Below are 24,160 nucleotides of genomic sequence, written 5' to 3' on the forward strand. Positions count from 1 at the left end.
GCATAACCTGCTAGCCTAATTAAAGTGGTCATGTAGCACTTGTTTCTAAGTTTATGCATGTGATTATAAAAAAAAAAAAAAAAAAATCTGTTTAGTGTGATCAAAAGTAGTCAAGATTTCCAAATGCTATTAAGTACAGGCAATGAATGTCACATTTTCAAAATTCTCTGTGAAAAAAATATGATCTGCACATTCCTATGACAAAATTAAAGTATTAAATTTATTTTAAATCTAGTGCTTATTAAAGCACTCTATTTAAAATAAAAAAAAGTTTGTCCTTAATATTTCAATAATGTATATCTAAGAAAACAATATTAAAACTGTATACTTTTTTGAGGGAATGTTTCATCTTTGGTGGAACAGCGGGCCAATCATACAGTAATTTAACAGTAAAATAATGCAGGCAAGCATCATCATACCACAAAATGGATTTTTTTTTCTCTTTTAATGAAAACCCCAAACATGATTACTTAGTACAGTGCATGGGTTGGAGGCTGAGAAGACAAAAGAAGATATTTGTTGATATGTATGCCATAGCATTCAGTGTCATCTAATGTGGAAAGCTTAACACATCTGTGTAAAAAATTATGTTTATTTAATACATATTTCAGCACAAAATGGTTACAAATCACAGTGTACATAAAATAACAAACCAAAAAAGTAGAGAATATGATGCTATGATGGTTCTGATGAACTGTCATAATCAAGTTTCGATGATCCTGTGAGCCCTTCCACATCGATTTCTGGTTCAGTTGCATTCAACATATTGAGAGTAATCTCTAGCACATCAAAGACAAAATATTTAGTTAATTTAAAAATACAAATTTTGCACTTAATAAACAACTGAGAAATGTGTAGTTCATATAATAAAAAAAAACAAAATTTCATAATGATCTCAATTTTATACCTTTCACTCTAAAGCATCAGAGTTAATGTTAGAAAAATGATTTATAACTTAAGTGAAAATTTTTACACAAAAATGTGAAGAATCAAAGTGCTTTACTTTTAGAAGCAAAATGTGGAAGGATTACATCTTTATGAATGATGGCTTATTTAGACTGTATAAAATATGATTCATATTTTTATTTCTTAAATCATTCAAGTCTAAAATCAAGAGAAAAACATACAATCACACTTTTGTTCATTTTACAATTTAAGATTTCTACAATAATAATTAAAATTGCATCTGAATAAAATCATGCACTATATGGAGTTTCATTACACAGCAATGAAACTATTATTAAATAAAATTCTTCAATAGCTGGAGTACAATGTTATTTTAAACTTTACAGTATTTTATCTGCTAGAATAAATACTTAAATGTTGGCTAAACTGTTTTCCTTGCTTTTAGGATTAATACTCTTCAAATTCTTGTTGTTATTTGGTTTTTAGGAACATTAGCAACTAAGGCCATATTGCTCTGGGGATATGCAGTGGTCATTCCCTGACCTTTCCACATCCTCCGTATTTGGTGGTCACGGGCTCGAACCCCGGTATAAGCAAGAAGCATGTGCTACGCACCGCTGCTCCTGCCCACCTGGCTATGGAGGCACCCAATTCTATTTTGTAATGCCACTCATTTTATATATTTAATTTCTCTTTTAGTTTTGTTTATAATTTTTATTTTTTATTTATTTTTTTCCATTTTTTGTCCCAATATCAATTAAGCATTTTAAATTATAAAGTTTTAGTTCTATTTGTTGATTCAAATACTTTAATCACACTATTCCTCAGAAATAGGATAGTCTGCAAGAAAAAGTTTATTAAAGTTACAGAAAATTTATCATTCTTCTTATATGGGAAATATAACTTTCTCTGATTAAATCTGTAAAACTAGTCTATAAAGATCAGTTTCCTAAATGAAAATTACCAGCCTATATTCAATGAATATCCTTGTAACAGTACTGCATTAGCTATGACAATGGTGATTTTGCTGACTCCTCTCTAACAACTAATAACCAAATTTATGGAAATTGGGGTGCTATTTTTCAACACTTTTTCTTTTTAATTTTTTTTTGTGCTACTCTTTAGTGGTTGTTTGGATTTTATCATCTTATATGTACTTTTTTTTGTAATTAAAATCAGAATATAAAGACTGATTTTTTTTTTTTTTTTTTCACTTTTCATAAAAATAAAAAAATAATTGCAATATTTAACCAAAAAAAAAAAAAAAATTTCTTTTTGGAAAAATACTTCCATTTCTCCACCGGATAGACTTTCTCTAGTCTTTAGTCAAAGTAGTCTCTGGTAGTTGAAACCAGATTATTATTAGTTGTCACGCCAGCTGACTCAACTATTAAGTCATAAATAAATAAAGTAATAACTGTCACGGTTGAAAAATACTAGTGTTCAATTAGAACAATAAAATGCTAAACTGTTAACATTTAAATGAAGAAAACACATAAAACTGCATAAATATAACATTTTGTGGTTATGTCCTCCTATCAGTACTGAAAGTGTCTTTCTTTTATATATTTCACTATTTCATTACACTGATGCATAAACCTCAAACAAATTCAACGTATACCTTCGAGAATTTCATCACTAGCTCATTTGCTTCAGGTATATAACATTGCTGTTATACAATGTTATAGAAGAGCATGATGAGGTACTACGTTGTTCCAATGCTTTTTAAGCTGCAAGACTGTAGTCTCCCATACTGTGTACATTTTAAGGCCACTATTTTTATTAACAATAAACTGACTAGCTTCTTTTATATTCATAGCTTCCAAGTCACTTCTGATAACACCAGTCCTCTGAGCTATTCACAACACTGACCTGACCTTCAATGGATTCATGTTAAGTCCCTTTAGCCAGCAGTGCCGGTAATTGCTGACTTTTCACAATTCCCAGTTTTCTTAGTGCTGTGGAATGTCCTTTAAACTTATGTCTACTATATATTTAGTCTTCTTGCAATACCAACATTTTAATGAAGTATACCACTCCACTCCTCTCCAGGGTCGGAATCAGTATTTTTATTCTTCTTGGTATAATCCGTATACTCCTTTGCAGAAGCTGAGCTACCTGTGGGGGGAGGAAAGAATATGATAAATACAATGTTTTTTTTTTTAGATCTGATATGGAAACTGGGCATCTAATGTTAAGGGAATCATTTTTGAGCATGGATGGAAACAATTTCAGAAATCACTAGCTTTAACAAAACAGACTACTAATCAATCATGATAGTATTAGTAATACTGTGGGCAATGATTAACTTTCACCGAATGTGGCCAGTTTTAATGCCAAAAGTTAATTGGTAGAGATTCAAGGTTGTTGCAAATATCATAGTATTACATTAAGATACATTAATGGCTTTGCATTAATTTTGAGCAAGAGCATTTGAACATTCATGACTTCATTTTTAGGCATTATAGTGGCATATTTTAATGTGAATAACAAAGTAATATGGATATCAATATATATGTTTTTTTAAAAAACAGATCTGAAACTACTGTTTTGCAGTTTGATAGTATGAACCAGAGCTGTAATGCTCAATACGTTTTATGTTGATATCAATATTTGTAAAAGAATAAGAGAAGTTTACCTCAATATGATACATAGACTACTTCTTAGATAGTATGAATCAGAGCTGTAATACTCAATATGTTCTACGTTGATAATAATATTAGTAAATTAATAAGAGGAGTTTACCTCAATATAGTACGTGGAACACTTCCGTATGATACCCTCCAGAAATTAAAACGGGAAAAACGAAAAAATCGACAACTAAAAAGTTGTCGATTTTTTCGTTTTTTCCGTTTTAATTTCTGGAGGGTATCATACGGAAGTGTTCCACGTACTATATTGAGGTAAACTCCTCTTATTAATTTACTAATAGACTACTTCTGTATGATACTCTCAAGAAATCGAAATGAAAACAATTAAAAAATTGAACATCTTATATTACAGTAAAAAATAATTAAAAATCACTTGAACACAATTAAAAATCAATTTAAAGCTATTAAAAATTAAGTAAAAAATTAATTAAAAGAATTTAACGAAAAAATGCAAAGCGATTTTCCTTCCTGAAGCTGACAACTGTACGTCGTGATCACAGGAATGAAAATTCATTCGTTAAATTCTTTTAATTTAATTGTGTTAAACTGATTTTTAATTATTTTTACTGTAATGTAAGATTTTCGATTTTTTAATTGTTTTTGTTTTAATTTCTGGATAGTATCATACGGAAGTGTTCTGCGTATCATATTGAGGTAAATTTCTCTTATTCTTTTACAAATTTTTTGGAAGTGTATAATGCAGACAATTGAGCTTGTGTTTTTACAGAATGAACAAGGTTAAGAGGCCACAACCTCAATTTTTAACCTGTCAATTATTGAGCATAGGCAGTTATACTACTGGTTGCCTAGGAGTCACAAAATGCAGCATAATATGAATATCTTATATTTCTAATTTTTTTTTCTTTCCTGACCAGTAACAATATATATAATGTAAAACTAAATATATTCACATCAGCAGTTATTGAAAAAAAATAATAAAATATAAAACTTTCTTAATATAAATGGCTCCGCAGATGATTTTTATGTGCAATTTCAAGAAGGCAGATATTTTTCCTTGTCATATATGATCAAAAAGGTGATAATTTCTTTTTTGCTTTGCCTTGAGAAAATCACAGGTAGCATATGCTTTTTCCAAAGACACACAATTTAAGGTGGTCCCAAAGTTTCCTGGCATCAAATTTAGAAGCTCAATACTAGAGGCATGAGAAATACACATGGAAGACAGCTGCTGTATCTTCTTTCAAAATTTTGGTTAAAATGAATGGAAACATTTAAAACAATTGTATACTGATATTGAAATGTTTAGTTTTTCCCACACAAGATCTTTAGCCTTTATTCTAAATTTAACAGTCATTGTATTTATCATATATTCTTCCCCCCCTTTGATCCCTAAGGTGTAATAGCTTCATGTACACCAAATTTAAAACACTGTAAAATATTTTTCATCCCCAATGCCGGCATACAAAAGTCTTCTTCCATGACTTTAGTAACAGCTTTTACCTTACCATTTTGAATTGGCAACAAGCCTTACCTGGATGTCAACAACTGTGATAAAGTTCATTTATATTGTTTTTTTCATTCGTAAGTGTTATCCCTGGAAATTTTCTTTTCCTTTCAGGTTATTTTGACATTGTCTGTTCTTGGTTAACTTGCATCCTGTTTTAATGTTAACTGCATTTTATACATTATGCTAGATAATGCTCTAATTCTTGTTTTGTTTTTCCTTCCTTTTATAAAATAATTTAACCATGAAACTATGCAAGCTGTTTCTAATCAATAAATGAAGTTCTAAAATCATGCTATGAGAAGTTGCTACTATATGGGAAATATGAACACGGGGAAACTATTCTTCTGATTATAACAATTTTACTTATAACACAGTTACAAATTCTTGGGACTTTCAATTATGGAGTTACTATCTCTCTGGATTTCATCCAAAGTCTCTGAGTTTAAGTATACCATGTATGGGTACAGGTTTTGTTGTCATCTCTCCAGGTCACAGAATAGTATACAAAAAAATAAAATTTGCATTCTACTTGGAGGCATTGTGATATTATTGTATAATGCCATATGCTTTTTTAGAATGTAACTTACAAAACTATACATTTGTATCACGTATCACAATGTCTTAATAAGGTCCTAATTTCTAATTTTTACAAAATTACTACAAGAGCTTATTACAAAATAAGTTACTGTGTTAATTTTTTTTCTAATAAATAATATTTAATAAATTAATTTTCAGTTACAAACTAATCTAAAATTTGCATTTCTGCATATTACGATTTGAATTTCTAGAATGTTTACATTCTAGAAATTCAACAAATTAATATTTAATTATAATCTATAAAAATGCACATTTCACATAAACTTCAAGATTATTTTTACTCCTCTAGCCAAACAAACCATCTTCAAGTAATCTGTTTTGAAAATATGGCAGCTATTCTCAATATCGGTATTAGAACTGGCAACATATAATTATTTTGCACCTTACAATAAAGATCATATAACATGATAAAAAAAAACCAAAGCTTATATAGCACCAACAAAAAAAAAAAAAAAAAAAAAAAAAAGCAGCAGCAAAGAATTTAAATCTGTGCAAGCCCATCAAGAAAGCGCAAAGGGATAAAATCACACTACGTGGTTTATCCTAATAGGGGAAGAGAGGTGTGGAAGCTCTCCACACCATCCTCCCCACAAGATAATTCAAAAATAATAATAATACACTGTCATGTTTATCATGAAGTAACCAGACAGCATACAATCACAATGCATTCTAATCATCAGAAAGACCTTCAAAGTTTATGCAGTAGTGTTTTGTTTTGCCACCACCAGTGTTCTCATCAACCGGTGAAATACCACCACTTTGCTTATTGGAGGCTTGAAGTGGTGAAACCCATGTTTAGTCTTTAGAGCAAAGTTTCTGGCAACCCCCTCTCCCCATACTTCTCCTTCAACCCATGCACGGTACTAAGTACTATAGGTTTTGATACCTTTTGTGTTTGGGGTTTTCATAAAAAAAAAAAAACCTTGTTCCAAAAATGGTAATCTCACAACAAAAAGGGATTTTGCATTCTGAAATATGTAAAAAAGAACTATACGACAGTGGTACAACAAACGTTCCATACAAACATGTTTCAGAATAGATCTGGCAACCAGGAGCAACATTTACCATTGGTATAGGCAATTTAGCAGTGCAAATAAGCAGCCAGGACAGCCCATGGTGTCATATCGGTGATTTATTGAATATTAAATTCTTGCTCAGCATAATCGCCTGAGATGGCATAAATTCAAATTGAGGAAAGACAGTTGTAGGATCAATGTATGGAAGTTTGTCTTTAGCCAGGGGGTGGTTGATTGCTGGAACAAACTTCCATCTGTCATTGTAGAAGTTGATAGCTTAAATAGATTCAAGGCAGAACTAGACAAACATTTGGAGGGAGTGGATGGGTAAAATTAGAAGTTTTTTTTTTTTTTTTTTTGGCCGATGCTAAATAAGCTTGCTTTCTTGCGTCATGTGCCTTTGCTAATGCTAATATTATTCGGTAGAGATATGGAGGACATGTTCACACTGTATATTCCACATTTGGAATACTGTGCACGAGCATGGAGACCTCAAATGAAAAAAGACATTGAGCGTCCAAAGACAGGCAACTTGCAAGTTGCCTGAGATTGGCAAAAGGGCAACCATATGAGAAAAGATCCATATATGTGGACTACAGAGCTCAGCAACCAAGCACGTCACAAGAAACCTGATTGAGGTTTATAAGGCTCTGAGAGGGGTCAGTAAAATGAATGAACATGAAATTTTCACTGTTATAGAGAATTCAAGAGCTCATGAGCATTGCCTCACAGATAGTGGGACAGACAGTTTGAATAGATTCAAACATCAACAGGATAGTTGATGTTTGAATTTATATCTGGATAGTTACCTATGTGAGGAGGGAAGTAAATAATTTGTATTTTCTTATCTAGTCACCCCCCCCACCTCCTACAGCCAGTTCAGCAAAAGCCACAGGCTTTTGCTGAACTGGCAAATAATGTAGATGTAATTGCACTGTCCCAGTGCAATTACATCTACGCTTTCTAAAGTAATGGAGAAATCAATTAACCGCCAACTCTTAAACTACCTAGAAACCTTCCGTCTGATCAACGATCGCCAGTATGGATTCCGTCAGTGTCGATCCACTGGTGATATTCTGGCTTATGTTAACCATTTATGGACTAATTCAATGGAAAGGTTCGGTAAAACACAAGTAGTTGCTCTTGACATCTCAACGGCTTTCGATCGTGTTTGGCATAAAGGTCTTCTAAACAAGCTTCCATCTTATGGTTTGCCAACTGTTTTTAGTAATTAGTTATCCAGTTTTCTCTCTGATCGCTCACTGAAGGTGATGGTAGATGGCTCTGTCTTCTAACTTCTCCACTAATGCCGGTGTCTCCCAAGGTTCAGTTCTTTCCCCCACTCTTTTCCTCTTGTATATTAATGACCTTCTTCCATTGACTGAGAAACCTTGCCCTGCTCAAGCAGCTTCAACTTCTCGAAAATCTGCTACCAATTCCTTAAATGCCAACCTTCAGGTAATTCTCCAGTGGGGCAAAGACAACTAAGTTGATTTCAACCCTTCTAAAACTCAGTCTTGCCTTATAGCTTGCAAAAAGGATTCTTCTGCTCCTATGCTTACCTTTAGTGACACTCCTATTTCTAGGCAAAATGATATATCTCTTTTGGGGATTACCCTGGCTTCTAATCTCTTTCTCTCTTGGCACAAGCACATTACAAATATTGCTCCCTCTGCAACTAAAAAACTTGGTTTTCTCTTTCACTCTCGGCTTTACTTTTCTTCCATACAGCTGCTCACTCTGTATCCGCCCTGCCATGGAATATTGTCCCACATTTGGGGTGGTACTCCCAAAACCTCTCTCAGGCTTCTTGATTCCATTCAGAAGAGGGCAGTTAGGTTAATTAATGATTCATCTCTAACAGCGTGTCTCCACTCATTGTCTCATAGCTGTACTGTTTCTGCTGCATGCCTCTTCTACAATTTGCTTCCATGGGCACTGTTCTTCTGAATTGGCTTCTATAATTCCCGCTCTCTCTCTTTCAAAACAGTCCAAACATGTGCCTCCACCAGCCAACATCCACTTACTGTCCAACTTCAAACTCACAGAACCAACTTTTCATCTTCCTCGTTTATTCACTCAACTGCCGTTTTCTGGAATAACCTTTTTTCATACGTATTTCCTGAAAATTACAGTCTACAGAAGTTCAAGTCTAATGTCAATAAATATCTTCTTTCGTTTACTCAACCTCCAACCCAAGCATGGTACTAAGTACTATAGGTTCTAACACCTCTCGTGTTTGGGGTTTACATAAAAAAAAAAAATCAAAATCAAAAGAAAATGTAGACTGAATTCAATGAACCTTTCAGCAAGATCTGCAGACATCAATATAGAATTAGCACAGACATGATGCAAGAAAGCAAGCTTATACACCATCAGGGGGAAAAAAAAAAAAAAAAAAAACACTTCCCGCTTCACACACTTCAAACATTTGTCCACTTCTTCCTCGAATTTATTTAAGCTATCAACTTCCACAACGACGGAAGTTTTTTCCAGCAATCAACTACCTGCTGGCAAAAGCCAATTTCCACACATCTATTCAACAACTGTCTTTCCTCAATTTCAGTTCATGCCCCCTCAAGTTTGTAGTCTGGGCAAGAGGAAGACTCCCAAAAGCACTGAGCCTGCTAAATCCATTGAAGGCCTTATACACCTCAATCAATCACCTCGCAGGCACCCAGCAATTTGCAGAAGTTAAGCCTTTCTTCGTAAGAGCATCTCTTTGTTCCCTTCACCAGTCTTGTTGCCCTTCTCTGTACTCGTTCTAGCAACTGTACATCCTTCCTAAAATGAGGTTTACAGTACTCAAGGTGTGGGCTAACCATTGTGTTATACAAGAGGATAATTCCTTCCTTATTACTGCTAGCAAAATTCCTGTATAACATTGACAAGACTGGATGACCTGCTCTGGTAGTCTGTCTGCACTGCTCAGAAAACTTCTTATTTGACTGCACAATTACCCCAGGTCTCTTTTGTTCTCCACTTCCCTGAGTGTAATACCACACAGTTGATACATTTATTTGGGGTTACAGCTACCCATACGAAGTACATTAAACTTAAGTTGCCACTTCTCAGCCCATCTTTTCTATATCCTGTTGTAGAAGTAGCATACTCATTACTGTCATTAGCAACCCTGCCAACCTTAGTATCAACTGCAAACTTTGACATTAAGCTTGATATACTTTCATCAATATCATTGATAAATATACAAAACAGCAACGGAACCTGGGGGACACCACTAATAACATTAGTACATGAAGAGCAGTGTCCATTGATTACCACTCTGTCTTCTCCCATCCAACCACCCTTTTATCCATTGTAGCCACTTTGGAAGTAGTTAGAAAGTTACAACTCCATAACGCAGATGGGATTCTCTTATCGGAAGAATTCATTATTGCTCAAGAGTTTGCCAAACATTTTTCCAGAATTCAAACAAATGATACATCGAGACCTGCCTTATTTCCAGACTTCACACCTGTTAAAGATGATATCTTCATTAACCTCTATCACTGATGAAGATTTAAATTCGGCATTAAAAAGCATGAGAAATGACTATACTAGAGGCCCAGATGATATTCCAGGCTTATTTTTGAAAATGACTGCCACTACCTTAAAACCCCTCATACTGCAGATCTTCAACTTGTCTCTCAGGCAGGGGAAGTATCCTAAGCACTTAAAGCAGGTCAATATAGTTCCTATTTTCAAAAAGCAATAAAAATGATGTAACCGATTACAGACCCATATTGTTGCAAAACAGCCTGGCTAAACTCTTCGACACAAGCAGTACACAAACATTTCTTTGAATTCTTCAGACCTTTCATTGATCAGAATCAACATGATTTCTGCAGTGGCAAGTCAGTAGCCACAAATTTGCTTCCTTTCTGGCAATAAACCGATGAAGTTCTTGATAACCACCTAATATATCTAAGGCATTTGATAAAGTCCCGCACTTAAAAGGATGGTTAAGTGGGAGAAGACAGAGGGTGGTAATCAATGGGTGCTGCTCTTTGTGGACTAATGTTATTAGTGGAGTCCCACAGGGTTCGGTGTTAGGTCCACTGTTGTTTTGTATATTTATCAATGATATTGATGAAGGTATATCAGGTTTAATGTCGAAGTTTGCAGATGATACAAAGGTTGGCAGGGTTGTTAATGACAGTAATGGCAGTGTGCTACTGCAACAGGATCTAGATAATTTGGGCAGATGGGCTAAGAAGTGGCAACTGAAGTTTAATCTTGACAAATGCAAAGTACTGCATATGGGTAGAAGTAACCCCAGTGAAACGTACCAACTGTGTGGTACTACACTTAAGGTGGTAGAAAATGAAAAAGACCTGGGAGTAATTGTGCAGGCAGATATGAAGTTTTCTGAGCAATGCAGTCAGGCTGCCAGGGCAGGTCATGGGGTTTTGTCAATGATATATAGGAATTTTGCTAGAAGGGAAAAGGAGGTGATTATCCCTCTGTATAAGGCAATGGTCAGGCCACGCCTTGAGTACTGCGTACAGATCTGGAAGCCTCATTTTAGGAAGGATGTAGATTTACTTGGGCGTGTACAGAGAAGGGCAACAAGATTGGTGAGGGGAATGAGGGGATCCTCTTACCAAGAGAGGCTTAAGTTCTCAAATTGCAGTGGCTGGAGACTAGGCACCTGCGCGGTGATCTGATTGAGGTGTATAAGTCCTTGAATGGCTTGAGCACGCTGAATTCTGATGGGATCCTTCCACTTGTTCAGATTATAAACCTAAGGGGGCATAAATTCAAATTAAGAAAAAACAGATGTAGAATAGATGTGTGGAAATTTGCCTTTAGCCAGTGGGTGGTTAATTGCTGGAACAAACTTCCATTTGTCGTTGTGGAAGTTGTTAGGTTAAATAAATTTAACCTAAGCCGTGAATTAGGGTTGAAATTGAAAGTGTCTGCAATTCTGCCCAGACACGATAGGAGGGAGTATATGATGAGAGCCCTGTCAATCAATTCGGCCCTGGAAAGATTGTGCAGGGCTCAAGGGGTAGAATTTTTTTCAGCCTGGTCTGTACTTGTTAACAGGAGAGACTGCTTCTACAGGGATGGGATACACTTAAATAGAAAGGGTGCAAGAATGTTTGCTGATGCTATCGAGGCAATGTTAGGTGGGTCGGAAAACTGCTAGATTGGGGGGATACAAGGACTAATAGATTAACAGTAGCCACTGGCAGAGGTGAAAGTGATTCTTGCACTGCTTCTATTGGAATGAGCCGCAGCCTGGAAAATAAGACGCAGGATATTTCAGAGACTGCTGGGAATCATTGGGGTACAAGTAAACACATGGGTTGTGTTAGGGTAGCTAAGAAAAAGAACAGGTGCATGTATACTTGTGTGTACACCAATGCTAGGAGTTTAGTAAATAAATTTGATGAATTTGAGGTATTGCTCAAAACATCAAAGGCAGATATTGTGGGGATTTCAGAGACGTGGTGTCACACAGATATAAGAAATGCAGAACTGGAATTTGGGGAGTACAATGTCTACAGAAAGGATAGACAGGATAGGAAGGGAGGAGGGGTTATGCTATTAGTTAAAAAACACATAAAATCCAAGGAAGTGAAGCCAGTCGACATCGCTGGACAGTGCAGTGTCGAGTCAGTTTGGTGTGACATAAGCATTGGGAGATCAAAATTGAGAGTAGGAGTGTGCTATAGGCCTAATGACTCTGATGAGTATAATAAGAAACTGTTCGGAGAAATAGAGTGGGCCAGTAAATCAGAGTCTTATAATGGGGGATTTTAATTTCCCAGATATTGACTGGAATTTGGGGGCTGGTCACTCACACAGTAGCAAGGCTTTTGTGGATTTATTGGATGATTGTTTTCTACATCAGCATGTTCGGGAGGCAACTAGAGGGAGTAATACTCTTGATTTGATTATCAGTAGTGATTCTTCATGCATTAAGAATCTGCAGATAAATGAACCACTTGGTGGCAGTGATCACAGTGTGCTGAAGTGGGAGTTACTCAAAGAGGTAACTACCATTAGGGGTAAAGGGAAGGGGTATTGCTTTCGTAAAGGCGACTACAATGGACTGAGACAGTATTTAAATTCTATACAGTGGGATCAACTGATGATATTGCCAACAGCAAATTCAAAATGGGAAGCATTCAAAGAACTTATCGTGGAAGCTACTAGGCTTTACATACCAACTAAGAAATATTGTTCAAGGTTTAGGCCTAAATGGTTGACAGATGAACTAATGAGGCATATGGCAGAGAAGAAAAATGCATGGGATACATACAAATTAACACGTGACACGGACGCCTATGATAGATACAAGTTGATCTGTAACCAAGTTACAAAGGAGGTTAGGCAGGCGAAGGCAGATTACGAGAGATCCTTGGCAAGGGATGCGAAGAAAAACAGCAAAGAGTTCTTTACTTATGTAAACTCTAGAAGGAAGGGGATGAATCAGATTGGTCCACTTGAGATCGATGGGTCAACTGTTGATGACCCTGCTCGGGTAGCTAACAAACTAAATGAATATTTTGCATCGACATTCACACATGAGGAGTTATTCAGCGAGGGGAATGCCAGAGGTGTATTCAACTCTAGCAGTAAGCTAGAGAATCTTGTAATAACTGAGAGCAAAGTGGAGGAGAAATTGTTGAAGATAAACACAAGAAAGGCACCTGGGGTGGATGGGATCTATCCAGTTATATTAAAGGAGGCAGCAAAGGAGGTAAGCAAACCCTTAGCCATAATTATGAGAGCTTCCTTGGACTCAGGGGAGGTACCCATTGACTGGAGATGTGCAAATGTGACCCCAATTCACAAAGGGGGATCAAAGGCTGACACAAGTAATTATAGACCTGTGAGTTTAACTTCTGTTCCCGGAAAATTAATGGAGGCACTGGTGAAAGAAGCACTGCAGGATCATCTAGACAAGACTTCAGTTATAGCTAGGACACAGCATGGTTTTGTTAAGGGGAAGTCTTGCCTGACCAATTTGATTGGATACTATGATGCAGTCACAAAAGAACTGGATGCAGGGAATAACTTTGATATTATATACTTGGATCTTAGAAAGGCTTTTGATACTGTTGCACATGGAAGACTGCTGCACAAATTGGAGCAGTGTGGCATTGGAGGCAAGTTGCTGCTATGGATAAAGGGGTGGTTGAGGGGGAGAAGACAGAGAGTGGTAATCAATGGACACTGCTCATCGTGGACTAATGTTATTAGTGGAGTCCCTCAGGGTTCAGTATTGGGGCCTTTATTGTTTTCTGTATTTATAAATGATATTGATGATGGTATATCAGGCTTAATGTCCAAGTTTGCAGACGATACGAAGGTTGGCAGGGTTGTCAAGGACACTACTGACACTATGCTGCTGCAACAGGATTTGGAAAGGTTGAGCAGATGGGCTTCGAGGTGGCAAATGAAGTTTAACATTGACAAATGTAAAGTACTACATATGGGAAACAGCAACCCCAGAGCAACGTATCAACTCTGTGGTACTACACTGACAGTGGTAGAGAATGAAAGGGACCTGGGGGTGGTGGTGCAGGCAGATATGAAGTTCTCTGAGCAGTGCAGACGAGCTGCAAGAGTAGCTCATGGTGTATTGTCAATGATATATAGGAATTTTTCTAGCAGGGATAAGGAGGTGATTATTCCCTTGTATAAGGCAATGGTCAGGCCACACCTAGAGTACTGTATACAGGCCTGGAGGCCTCATTTCAGGAAGGATGTAGAGCTGCTGGAACGAGTACAGAGAAGGGCAACTAGATTGGTGAATGGGACAAAGGGGTTCTCTTACGAAGAAAGGCTTAAGTTTTGCAAATTACAGTGTCTGGAAACTAGGCACCAGCGGGGTGATCTGATAGAGGTGTACAAAGCCTTGAATGGTTTGAGCATGCTCAATGCTGATGGGATTCTTCCTCTAGCTCAGAAAAATCACCTGAGAGGGCATAAATTCAAATTGAGGAAAGACAGATGTAGGATAGATGTGCGGAAATTTGCCTTTAGCCAGCGGGTGGTTGGTGGGTGGAACAGACTTCCATCCCTTGTCGTGGAAGTTGATAGCCTAAATAAGTTTAAGGCTCAGCTGGACAGGTATTTCGAACGAACAGAGGGGTGAAGTGGAAGTGGTTATTTTTATTTATTTATGTTACTTTTTTTTTTTTTTTTTTTGGCTGATGCTGCATAAGCTTGCTTTCTTGCATCAAATGCCTCTACTAATGCTAATGCTAAAAAAATTTAAGGAGGAACTGGACAGGCATTTGGAGGGAATGGTGTGATTGTTTTTTTTTTTTTTTTTGGCTGATGCTGCAATAGGTCATACACTTGCTTTCTTGCATCACATGCTACTACTACTACTAGTTGTTTACCTTTTGAAGCTCCTTTGTGAATTGGTGATACATTTGCACACCTCCAGTCCATTGGGACCTCCCCCGAGTCCAAGGAAGCTCTCATAATTATGGCTAAGGGGTTGCTTACTTCCTTAAGTGCCTCCTTTAATATAACTGGATGGATCCCGTCCACCCTAGGTGCCTTCCTTATGTTTAACTTCAACAATTTCTCCTCCACTTTGCTCTCAGTTATTACAAAATGACTAAGCTCCCTGTTAGCGTTTGATAAACTTCTGGCACTCCGCTCATTGAATAACACCTCATGTGTGAATGTAGATACAAAATACTCAATCAGTTTATCAGCTACCTGAGCATGATCATCAATAGTCAACTAACCTATGCTAAGTGGTCCAATCTGATTATACCTTTCCTTCTAGAGTTTACTTAAGCAAAGAACTCCTTGCTATTTTTCTTTGCATCCTTTTCCAAGAATTTCTCATAATCTGCCTTCGCCTGCCTTACCTCCTATGTGACTTGATTACAGACTAGTTTATACCTGCCATAGGTTTCTGTGTCGCCTTATACTTTATATGCATCCCATGCATTCTTCTTCTTCTCTGCCATTAGCCTCATTAATTCATCTGACATCCATTTAGGCCTAAACTTTGAACAGTATTTCTTAGTTGGTATGAAAAGCCTAGTAGCCTCCAAAATTAAGTCCCTGAACGCTTTCCATTTAGAATTCACTGTTGGTAACATCATCAGTTGATCCCACTGTACAGGATTCAAAAACTGTCTGAGACCCCTGTAGTCACCTTTATGAAAGCAAAAGCCCTTCCCTTTAGCCTTGATGGTAGTTACATCTTTAAATAATTCCCACATCAATACATTGTGATCATTGTCGACCAGTGGTTCCCTTTATCTGCAGATTCTTAATGCATGAGGAATCACTATTGATAATCAGATCAAGAGTATTACTCCCTCTGGTTGTCTCTCAAACATTTTGCTGTAGAAAACAGCCATCCAATAAATCCACAAAAGTCTTGATAGTGGGCGAGTGACCAACCCACAAGTTTCAGTCAATACCTGGAAAGTTAAAATCTCCTATTATAAGACATTCTGATTTACTGGCCCACTATATCTCTGCACAATTGCTTATTATACTCATCAGATTCATTAGGCATATATACAGGTCTGTAGGCCTCATATCAAAAAGGATGTAGAGATGCTGGAACGAGTACAGAGAAGGGCAACAAGATTAGTGAATGGAACAAAGGGGTACTCTTACGAAGAAAGGCTTAAGTTTTGCAAATTACAATGTCTGGAGATGGCACCAGGGAGGTGATCTGATAGAGGTGTGTAAAGCCTTGAATGGTTTGAGCATGTTCAATGCTGATGGGATTCTTCCTCTTGTTCAGAATAATCACCTGAGAGGGCATAAATTCAAATTGAGAAAAGACATGTAGGATAGACGTGAGGAAATTTGCCTTTAGCCAGCGGGTGGTTGGTTGGTGGAATAGACTTCCATCCCTTGTCGTGGAAGTTGATAGCCTAAATAAATTTAAGGCTTAGCTGGGCAGGTATTTCGAACGAACAGAGGGGTGAAGTGGAAGTGGTTTTTTTTTTTTTTTTTTTTGGCTGATGATGCATAAGCTTGCTTTCTTGCATCATATGCCTCTACTAATGCTAACACACACCTACTCTAATTTTTCCTTTCCCAGTGCTTATTTCACACCAAACAGACTCAACAGTGCATTGTCCACCAGCATCAATTGGCTGCACTTCCTTAGATTTTATGTGTTTCTTAACTAACAGCATAACCCCCTCCTCCCTTCCTATACACATTGTACTCCCCAAATTCCAACTCTGCACTACCTATATCTGTGTGACACCACGTCTCTGATATCCCTACAATATCTGCCTTTGATATCTTGACTAGCACACTTCAAGCTCATTAAATTTATTAACTATACTCCTAGCATTCGTATACATGCACCTATTTTTGCTCCTAACCAGCCCATGTATTTACTTGTTTCACTATGACTCCCAGCAGTCCTGGAAATCTCCATTACCTTGCTTTCCAGTCTGCTACCCATTCTAATAGAAGCAGTGCAAGAATCACTTTTGCCTCTGCCTGCAGCCAGTTAACCTTTCAGTCTGTGTATCCACCCAATGCTATCAGTTTTCCGACCCACCTAACACTGCCTCGATAGAATCAGCAAATATTCTTGCACCCTTTCTATTTAAGTGTATCCCATTCCCGTAGAAGCAGTTTCTCCCGTCAACAAGCACAGACCAGGCTGAAAAAAATTCTACCCCTTGAGCCCTTGAGATTGCTGCACAATCTCTCCAGGGCCGAATTGATTGACAAGGCTCTCATCATATACTCCCTCATATCGTGTCTGGGCAGAATTGCAGATACTTTCACATTCAACCCTAACTCGTGACTTTTTTTCAACATTGACCTGTACTTGTTGAGTAAATCTGCAGATCTCTTACTCTTAATGTCATTAGTTCCAACGGGTACAACAATATTACCTTTCATGCCCTGAAAAGATGATATCTGCTCTTAATGTCATTAGTTCAAATGTGTCTTGACTTGTCTGCAAAGATGATATCCCTGAAAAGATATCTGCTCTCCAACGTGTACAACAATATCACCGTTCGTGCGCTGAAAAGATATCTGATCTATAACGTCATCAACTTTTGCCTCTAGCAGACATACCTTTACTTCTCCCAATCCTTGAATTCAGCTCATCCATCTGGAATCTTCACACGAAAACTTTAACAAAATTTTTCAGTTACCTTACGTTCCATAATCCTCTATTTTATCACACGGTGTACTATGAATCGCTGTGTGATTACTTTCATTGAGGCCTCTGTGCACTAGAAGAGTTATTGCTGACATCACCCTTCCAGCCAAAATCACTGGAACTTATGAAGCATATGATATACTTAGTAAAATCAACTACAATGCTCCTTGTAGACAAGTTAGGAACCTTACACTGTTTCACCTTGACTCTGCCGCTATGGTCTTTATGAAGTTCAGTCCACTGAACAGAATAAGCAAATGATTCTCTCATCAACTTCTTTGACAACTCCTAGTCACTGATGAACTCCATCCACAAGTTTGCCTCTTCTCTTCAAATGCAAAATGACTAGCTCTCATCTTATAATCTCTATTACTTGTTTTACCGGTAACTTAACTTAATGCAATCCTCTTTTGTACATATGATTTTAATGTTTGAATATATATCAATGTTTATCTTCCGGTTGGATCTCTTATTATTGTTATTATGTTTATTGTTCTGATCTCAGATCAACTCTGTGGTACTATACTGACAGTGGAAGGGAATGAAAAGGACCTGAGGATAATTGTGCAGGCAGATATGAAGTTCTCTGAGAAGTGCAGACGGGCTGCAAGAGTAGCTCATGGTGTCTTGTCAATGATATACAGGAATTTTTCTAGCAGGGATAAGGAGGTGATTATTCCCTTGCATAAGGCAATGGTCAGGCCACACCTTGAGTACTGTATACAGGTCTGGAGGCCTCATTTCAAGATGGTTGTAGAGCTGCTGGAACGAGTACAGAGAAGGGCAACAAGATTAGTGAATGGAACAAAGGGTTTCTCTTACGAAGAAAGGCTTAAGTTTTGAAAATTACAGTGTCTGGAGACTAGGCACCGGTGAGGTGATCTTATAAAGGTGTATAAAGGCTTGAATGGTTTGAGCATGCTCAATGCTGATGGGATTGTTCCTCTTGCTCAGAATAATCACCTGAGAGGGCATAAATTCAATTGAGGAAAGACAGATGTAGGATAGATGTGCAGAAATTTGCCTTTAGCCAGCAGGTAGTTGGTTGGTGGAACAGAGTTCCATCCCTTGTTGTGGAAGTTGATAGCCTAAATAAATTTAAGACTCAGCTGGACAGGTATTTAGAAGAAACGGAGGGGTAAAGTGGAAGTTTTTTTTTTTTTTTTTTTGGCTGATGCTGCATAAGCTTGCTTTCTTGCATCATATGCCTCTACTAATGCTAATGGTAACATCCAATTAGGCCTAAACCCTGAACAATATTTCTTAATTGGTATGTAAAGCCTAGTAGCTTCCAAGGTAAGTTCTTTGAATGCTTCCCATTTTGAATTTGCAGTTGGTAACATCATCAGTTGGTCCCACTGTATAGAATTTAAATACTGTCTCAGACCATTGTAGACACCTTTACGAAAGCAATAACCCTTCCTACACCTGATGGTAGTTACCTCTGAGTAAATCCCACTTCAGCACACTGTGCTCACTGCCACCTAGTGGTTCCTTTATCACATTTTTATCCAATAACAGATACACTGTTAATGGTTACCTGTTGTGTATCTTGTTATTAATAAAAATAAAATAAAACTTGCCCTTAATGACATACTCCTCCAACATGTACAGTAGTCTTCCATGTGCAACAGTATCAAAAGGTTTTCTGAAATCCAAGTACGTATATAATATCAAATTTATTTTTTGCATCCAGTTCCTTTGTGATCGCGTCATCCAATCCAATCCAATAAAATTGACCAGACGATTTCCCCTTTGCTGGGTCTGAAATATTATTGCAGTCTTGCGTAGATGATCCTGCAATGCTTCTTTAATCAGTGACTCTCATTATCTTCCCTGGAACAGAAGTTAAACTAACTAGTCTGTAATTACTCGTGTCACACTTAGATCCTTCTTTGTGAATTGGAGATACATTTGCACATTTCCAGTACATGGGGATCACCCATGAGTTGAATGATACTCTAATAATTATGGCTAAGGGTTTGCTTACACTCTTTGCTGCTTCCTTTATTATAACTGGATTGATTTCATCCATCCATCGATAGCTGATGCTATCGAGGCAGTGTTAGGTGTGTCAAAAAACTGCTAGCTTGGGGGAATACAAGGACTAATAGATTAACAATAGCCGCTGGCAGAGGTAAAAGTGATTCTTGCACTGCTTCTATTGGAATGAGCAGCAGCCTGGAAAACAAGATGCAGGGTATTTCAGAGACTGCTGGGAGTCATTGCGGTACAAGTAAACACATGGGTTGTGTTAGGGTAGCTAAGAATAGGAACAGATGCATGTATACAGTCAGTCCTCATATAACGTGTTTACACTACATGAATTCCATCATATACAATTTATTAATAGGGGAACGATATCACATATAACACGAACCGAATTCGCTTATGCACGATTCACTTATGCACAAGAAATGGCAGTCGAACGTGAATCACCCCAACTGAACGCAACACGACAGGAATGAAGAGATGATTCTGAAAACGTATTTGTTTTTCATATTAGTGAAGAGGAAACACATTTCACCATAAGAATGTAAAAACCCACACAACTCCAGCAATCGTATTATCGCAAATGCAATTAGATCGAGTTTACTAGCAGATTATAACGGATTCCATTGGTAGAAACACAACTGGAAATTGTTTTTATTGTTTTATGGTAGTAACTCCCAGAAATGTGCTTTAGTAAAATGTGAGCTAGTGAGGTGATAATAGTGTGTCTCTGCCTTTAAGGTATTGTTTATTCAGTTGCTACACTTGCGCAGCTTTGTTTATGTGTATCAAGCATGCCTCATTTTGTAATTGTGCTTTATTCCCTAAATATGAGTAAAATTCTTAAAAGGTGTGAAGAGGAAGCGTCCTGGTGAACACACTACAGACTCAGAGAGAAAAAGAAAAGCAATATCAATTAACAGAGGCGGAGTGGGTAAAAAATTCTTACCCGGGAAAATTTGTAGCGGCCTCATACTAGAGTTTATGGCCAAAATCACACTGCTTCCGGCCCCACAGGGGGATTTCTCCAGTAAGGCTTATGGCAAGTCCACCTCTGTTGATAGAGAAAAAAATATGAAATTGTGAAACGCTTAGAGAAAAATGAATGAACATGTGATATTGCACGTGCTACAGGCCTAAATGAGGCAACACAAAGAAATAGAAATAATGCAGAGAAAATGAAAACAACTTTCATAGCAGAAACAACTCAAAGTGTGTTTTTTTTTTTTTTTGGCTGATGTTATATAAGCATGCTACCTTGCATCATGTGCCTATGCTAATGATAAAAATCCAATAGATCAAGACACAAAGAATTGCAAGAGATGAAATGGCTGTCATCTGTTTGGATAGAAAATCAAACAAAAAACAAGTTTGCTTACAACAGAAGCAAAAGCGTTAGGAATATTTTGTTAAGTAATAAAATACATAAGTATTTTATTATGATTATTTATTTGTGTCTGGTAATATTTTGGTTACAAATGTGTGTTCAATCTTGTTTGGTCGGCACCTAATCCTATTTTTCCCATAGGGCTTGTTGTTTATATTGCACGAGGGTTTCTAGGAACAAAACTATCGTGCTATACGAGGATTGACTGTACTTGTGCGTATACAACAATGCTAGGAGTTTGGTAAATAAATCTGATGAATTTGCGGTGTTGGTCAAAGGCAGATATTGTTAGGATATCAGAGAAGTGGTGTCACACAGATATCAGGAATGCAGAACTGGAATTTGGGGAGTACAATGTCTACAGAAAGGATAGACAGGATAGGAAGGGAGGATGGGTTATGCTATTAGTTAAGAAATACATAAAATCCAAGAAAGTGAAGCCAGTCGACATTGCTGGACAGTGCAGTGTTGAGTCAGTTTGGTGTGACATAAGCATTGGGAGATCAAAATTGAGAGTAGGAGTGTGCTATAGGCCTAATGACTCTGATGAGTATAATAAGAAACTGTATAGGGAAATAGAGTGGGCCAGTAAATCACAGTTTTATAATGGGGATTTTAATTTCCCAGATATTGACTGGAATTTGGGGGCTGGTTACTCACACACTAGCAGGGCTTTTGTGGATTTATTGGATGATTGTTTTCTACATTAGCATGTTCGTGAGGCAACTAGAGGGAGTAATACTTTTGATCTGATCATCAGGAGTGATTCTTCATGCATTAAGAATATGCAGATAAAGAAACCACTAGGTGGCAGTGATCACAGTGTGCTGAAGTGGGATTTACTCAAAGAGGTAACTACCATCAGGGGTAAAGGGAAGGGTTTTTGCTTTCGTAAAGGTGACTACTGTAGTCTGAGACAGTATATGGTGGGACCAACTGGTGCTGTTACCAACAGCAAATTCAAAATGGGATGCATTCAAAGAATTAATCTTGGAAGTTACTAGGCTTTACATACCAACTAAGAATTATTGTTCAAGGTTTAGGCCTAAATGGATGTCAGATGAACTAATGAGACATGTGGCAGAGAAGAAAAATGCATGGGATACATGAAAGCCTATGATAGATATAAGCTGGTCCGTAACCAAGTCACAAAGGAGATTAGGCAGGCAAAGTCAGATTATGAGAAATCTTTGGCACAGGATACAAAGAAAAACAGCAAAGGGTTCTTTACCTATATAAACTCTAAAAGGAAAGGGATGAATCAGATTGATCCACTGGATATTGATGGTTCAACTGTTGATGATCCTGCTCAGGTGGCTAACAAACTAAATGAGTATTTTGCATCTACATTCACACATGAGAGTTATTCAGGGAGGGGAATGCCAGAGGTGAATTAAACTCTGGCAGTGAGTTAGATGATTTTGTAATAACTGAGAGGAAAGTGGAGGAGAAATTGAAGATAAACATATAAAACATATAAAACCCCAGAGTAATGTTTCATCTCTGTGGTACTACACTGACAGTGGTAGTGAATGAAAAGGACGTGGTTTTTTTTTTTTTTTTTTTTGCTGATGCTGCATATGCTTGCTTTCTTGCATCGCATGCCTCTACTAATACTAATCCCAGATGCCTTTCTTATGTTTAACTTCAACAATTTCACCTCCACTTTGCTCTCAGTTATAACAAAATCATTTAATTCCCTGTTAGTCTGATAAACCTCTGGCTTTCCTCTCCCCGAATAACTCCTCATATGGAAATGCAGATGCAAAATACTCGCAGTTTGGCCGCTATCTAAGCATGATCATCTACAAAGGGTACTAGGAAAGTTTTGCAATATGACGCAACAATGAATCACAGGAAGCTGCTTGTTGCTGCATGTTGAGACATGTTCATACGTGCATAGTAGCCGCCGTGCCAAGTCGATGGGCTCAGTTATTCATTAGTAGTGAGAGTGTAAAGTGCTTGCGATGGCATCGTGGTCACGAAATGAGATAAGGACAGTTTTGCGGTATAATTTCGTGCGTGGTTTAACCATAGACCAGTGCTTAGAAGAAATGACTCTTGCACTAGAAATTTCACTCTGGAGGATTCTGAGAGGTCGGGAAGGCCACGAACGTCAGTTACGGAGGAAAACGTTACTGCTGTGAGGAAAATGCTTGACGAAAACAGGCGAGTGACCTACCAACAGATAGAGGATACTTTGGGCCTAAATGAACCAGCAATTCGTTCGATTCTGCAAGATCATTTGCACGTGAAGAAACTTTGTTCTCTCTGGGTGCCGCATCAACTGACTGAAGAGCAGATGACACGACGTGTGACTTGGTGCCGGGAGATGTTAAAAAAGTTTGATAAGGGACAATCTCGGTATGTGAACAACATCGTGACAGGTGACGAGACTTGGCTGTACTATTACGATCTGCCAACCAAGGCTCAAAACAAAGTTTGGGTCTTTGATGATGACGACACCCGTAATTGTCAGAAAATCCCGATCTGTAAAGAAGAAAATGATAGCTGTATTTTTCAAATCGAGTGGAATTGTGGAACGTGTCGTTTTGGACACGCAGAAGACAGTCACAGCTAAGTGGTATACTGAACAATGCCTGCCTAAAGTCATTGGATCTATGAAGAACCTGCGGCCAAAGTCAAGAATGGACACCTGGTACCTCCACCACGATAATGCTGCAGCTCACCGCGCCAAAGCCTGCACCGATTATTTGACCACGACAGGAATGAAACTTCTCGAGCACCCTCCCTACAGTCCAGACCTTGCTCCCTGCGACTTTGCACTGTTCCCGCATGTGAAAATGAAGCTAAAAGGGAGGCGGTTTTCCAGTGATGAGGACCTTCTACGGGCTTGGGACAACGAGTGTGCTTTACTCCCTAGTGAAACTTGGCAGAACTGGTTTAAAGATTGGTTTCGGAGGATGGAGAGGTGTATTGAATGTAGAGGAAATTACTTTGAAAAAATTAAATAAACAAAGCTGTATTGCAAAACTTTCCTAGTAT

General features: G+C 37.6%; 1 protein-coding gene across 2 annotated transcripts in view; it reads right to left on the reverse strand.

Moving 5' to 3' along the window:
• Positions 1–576: 576 nt before the first annotated feature.
• Positions 577–24,160, reverse strand: part of LOC150092029 (BPTF-associated chromatin complex component 1) — a 100,117-nt gene continuing 76,533 nt past the window's right edge. For both annotated transcript variants that reach the window (XM_090386673.1, XM_090386665.1), the window contains one exon: positions 577–779. In XM_090386673.1, the coding sequence (XP_090242799.1) occupies positions 676–779 (104 nt within the window). In that variant the 3' untranslated portion in view covers positions 577–675. The remainder of the gene's footprint in view (positions 780–24,160) is intronic.

Source organism: Mastigoproctus giganteus, chromosome 1, assembly GCF_048544385.1.
Source record: "Mastigoproctus giganteus isolate SK-2022 chromosome 1, ASM4854438v1, whole genome shotgun sequence".
NCBI classification, from domain to species: Eukaryota; Metazoa; Arthropoda; class Arachnida; order Uropygi; family Thelyphonidae; genus Mastigoproctus; species Mastigoproctus giganteus.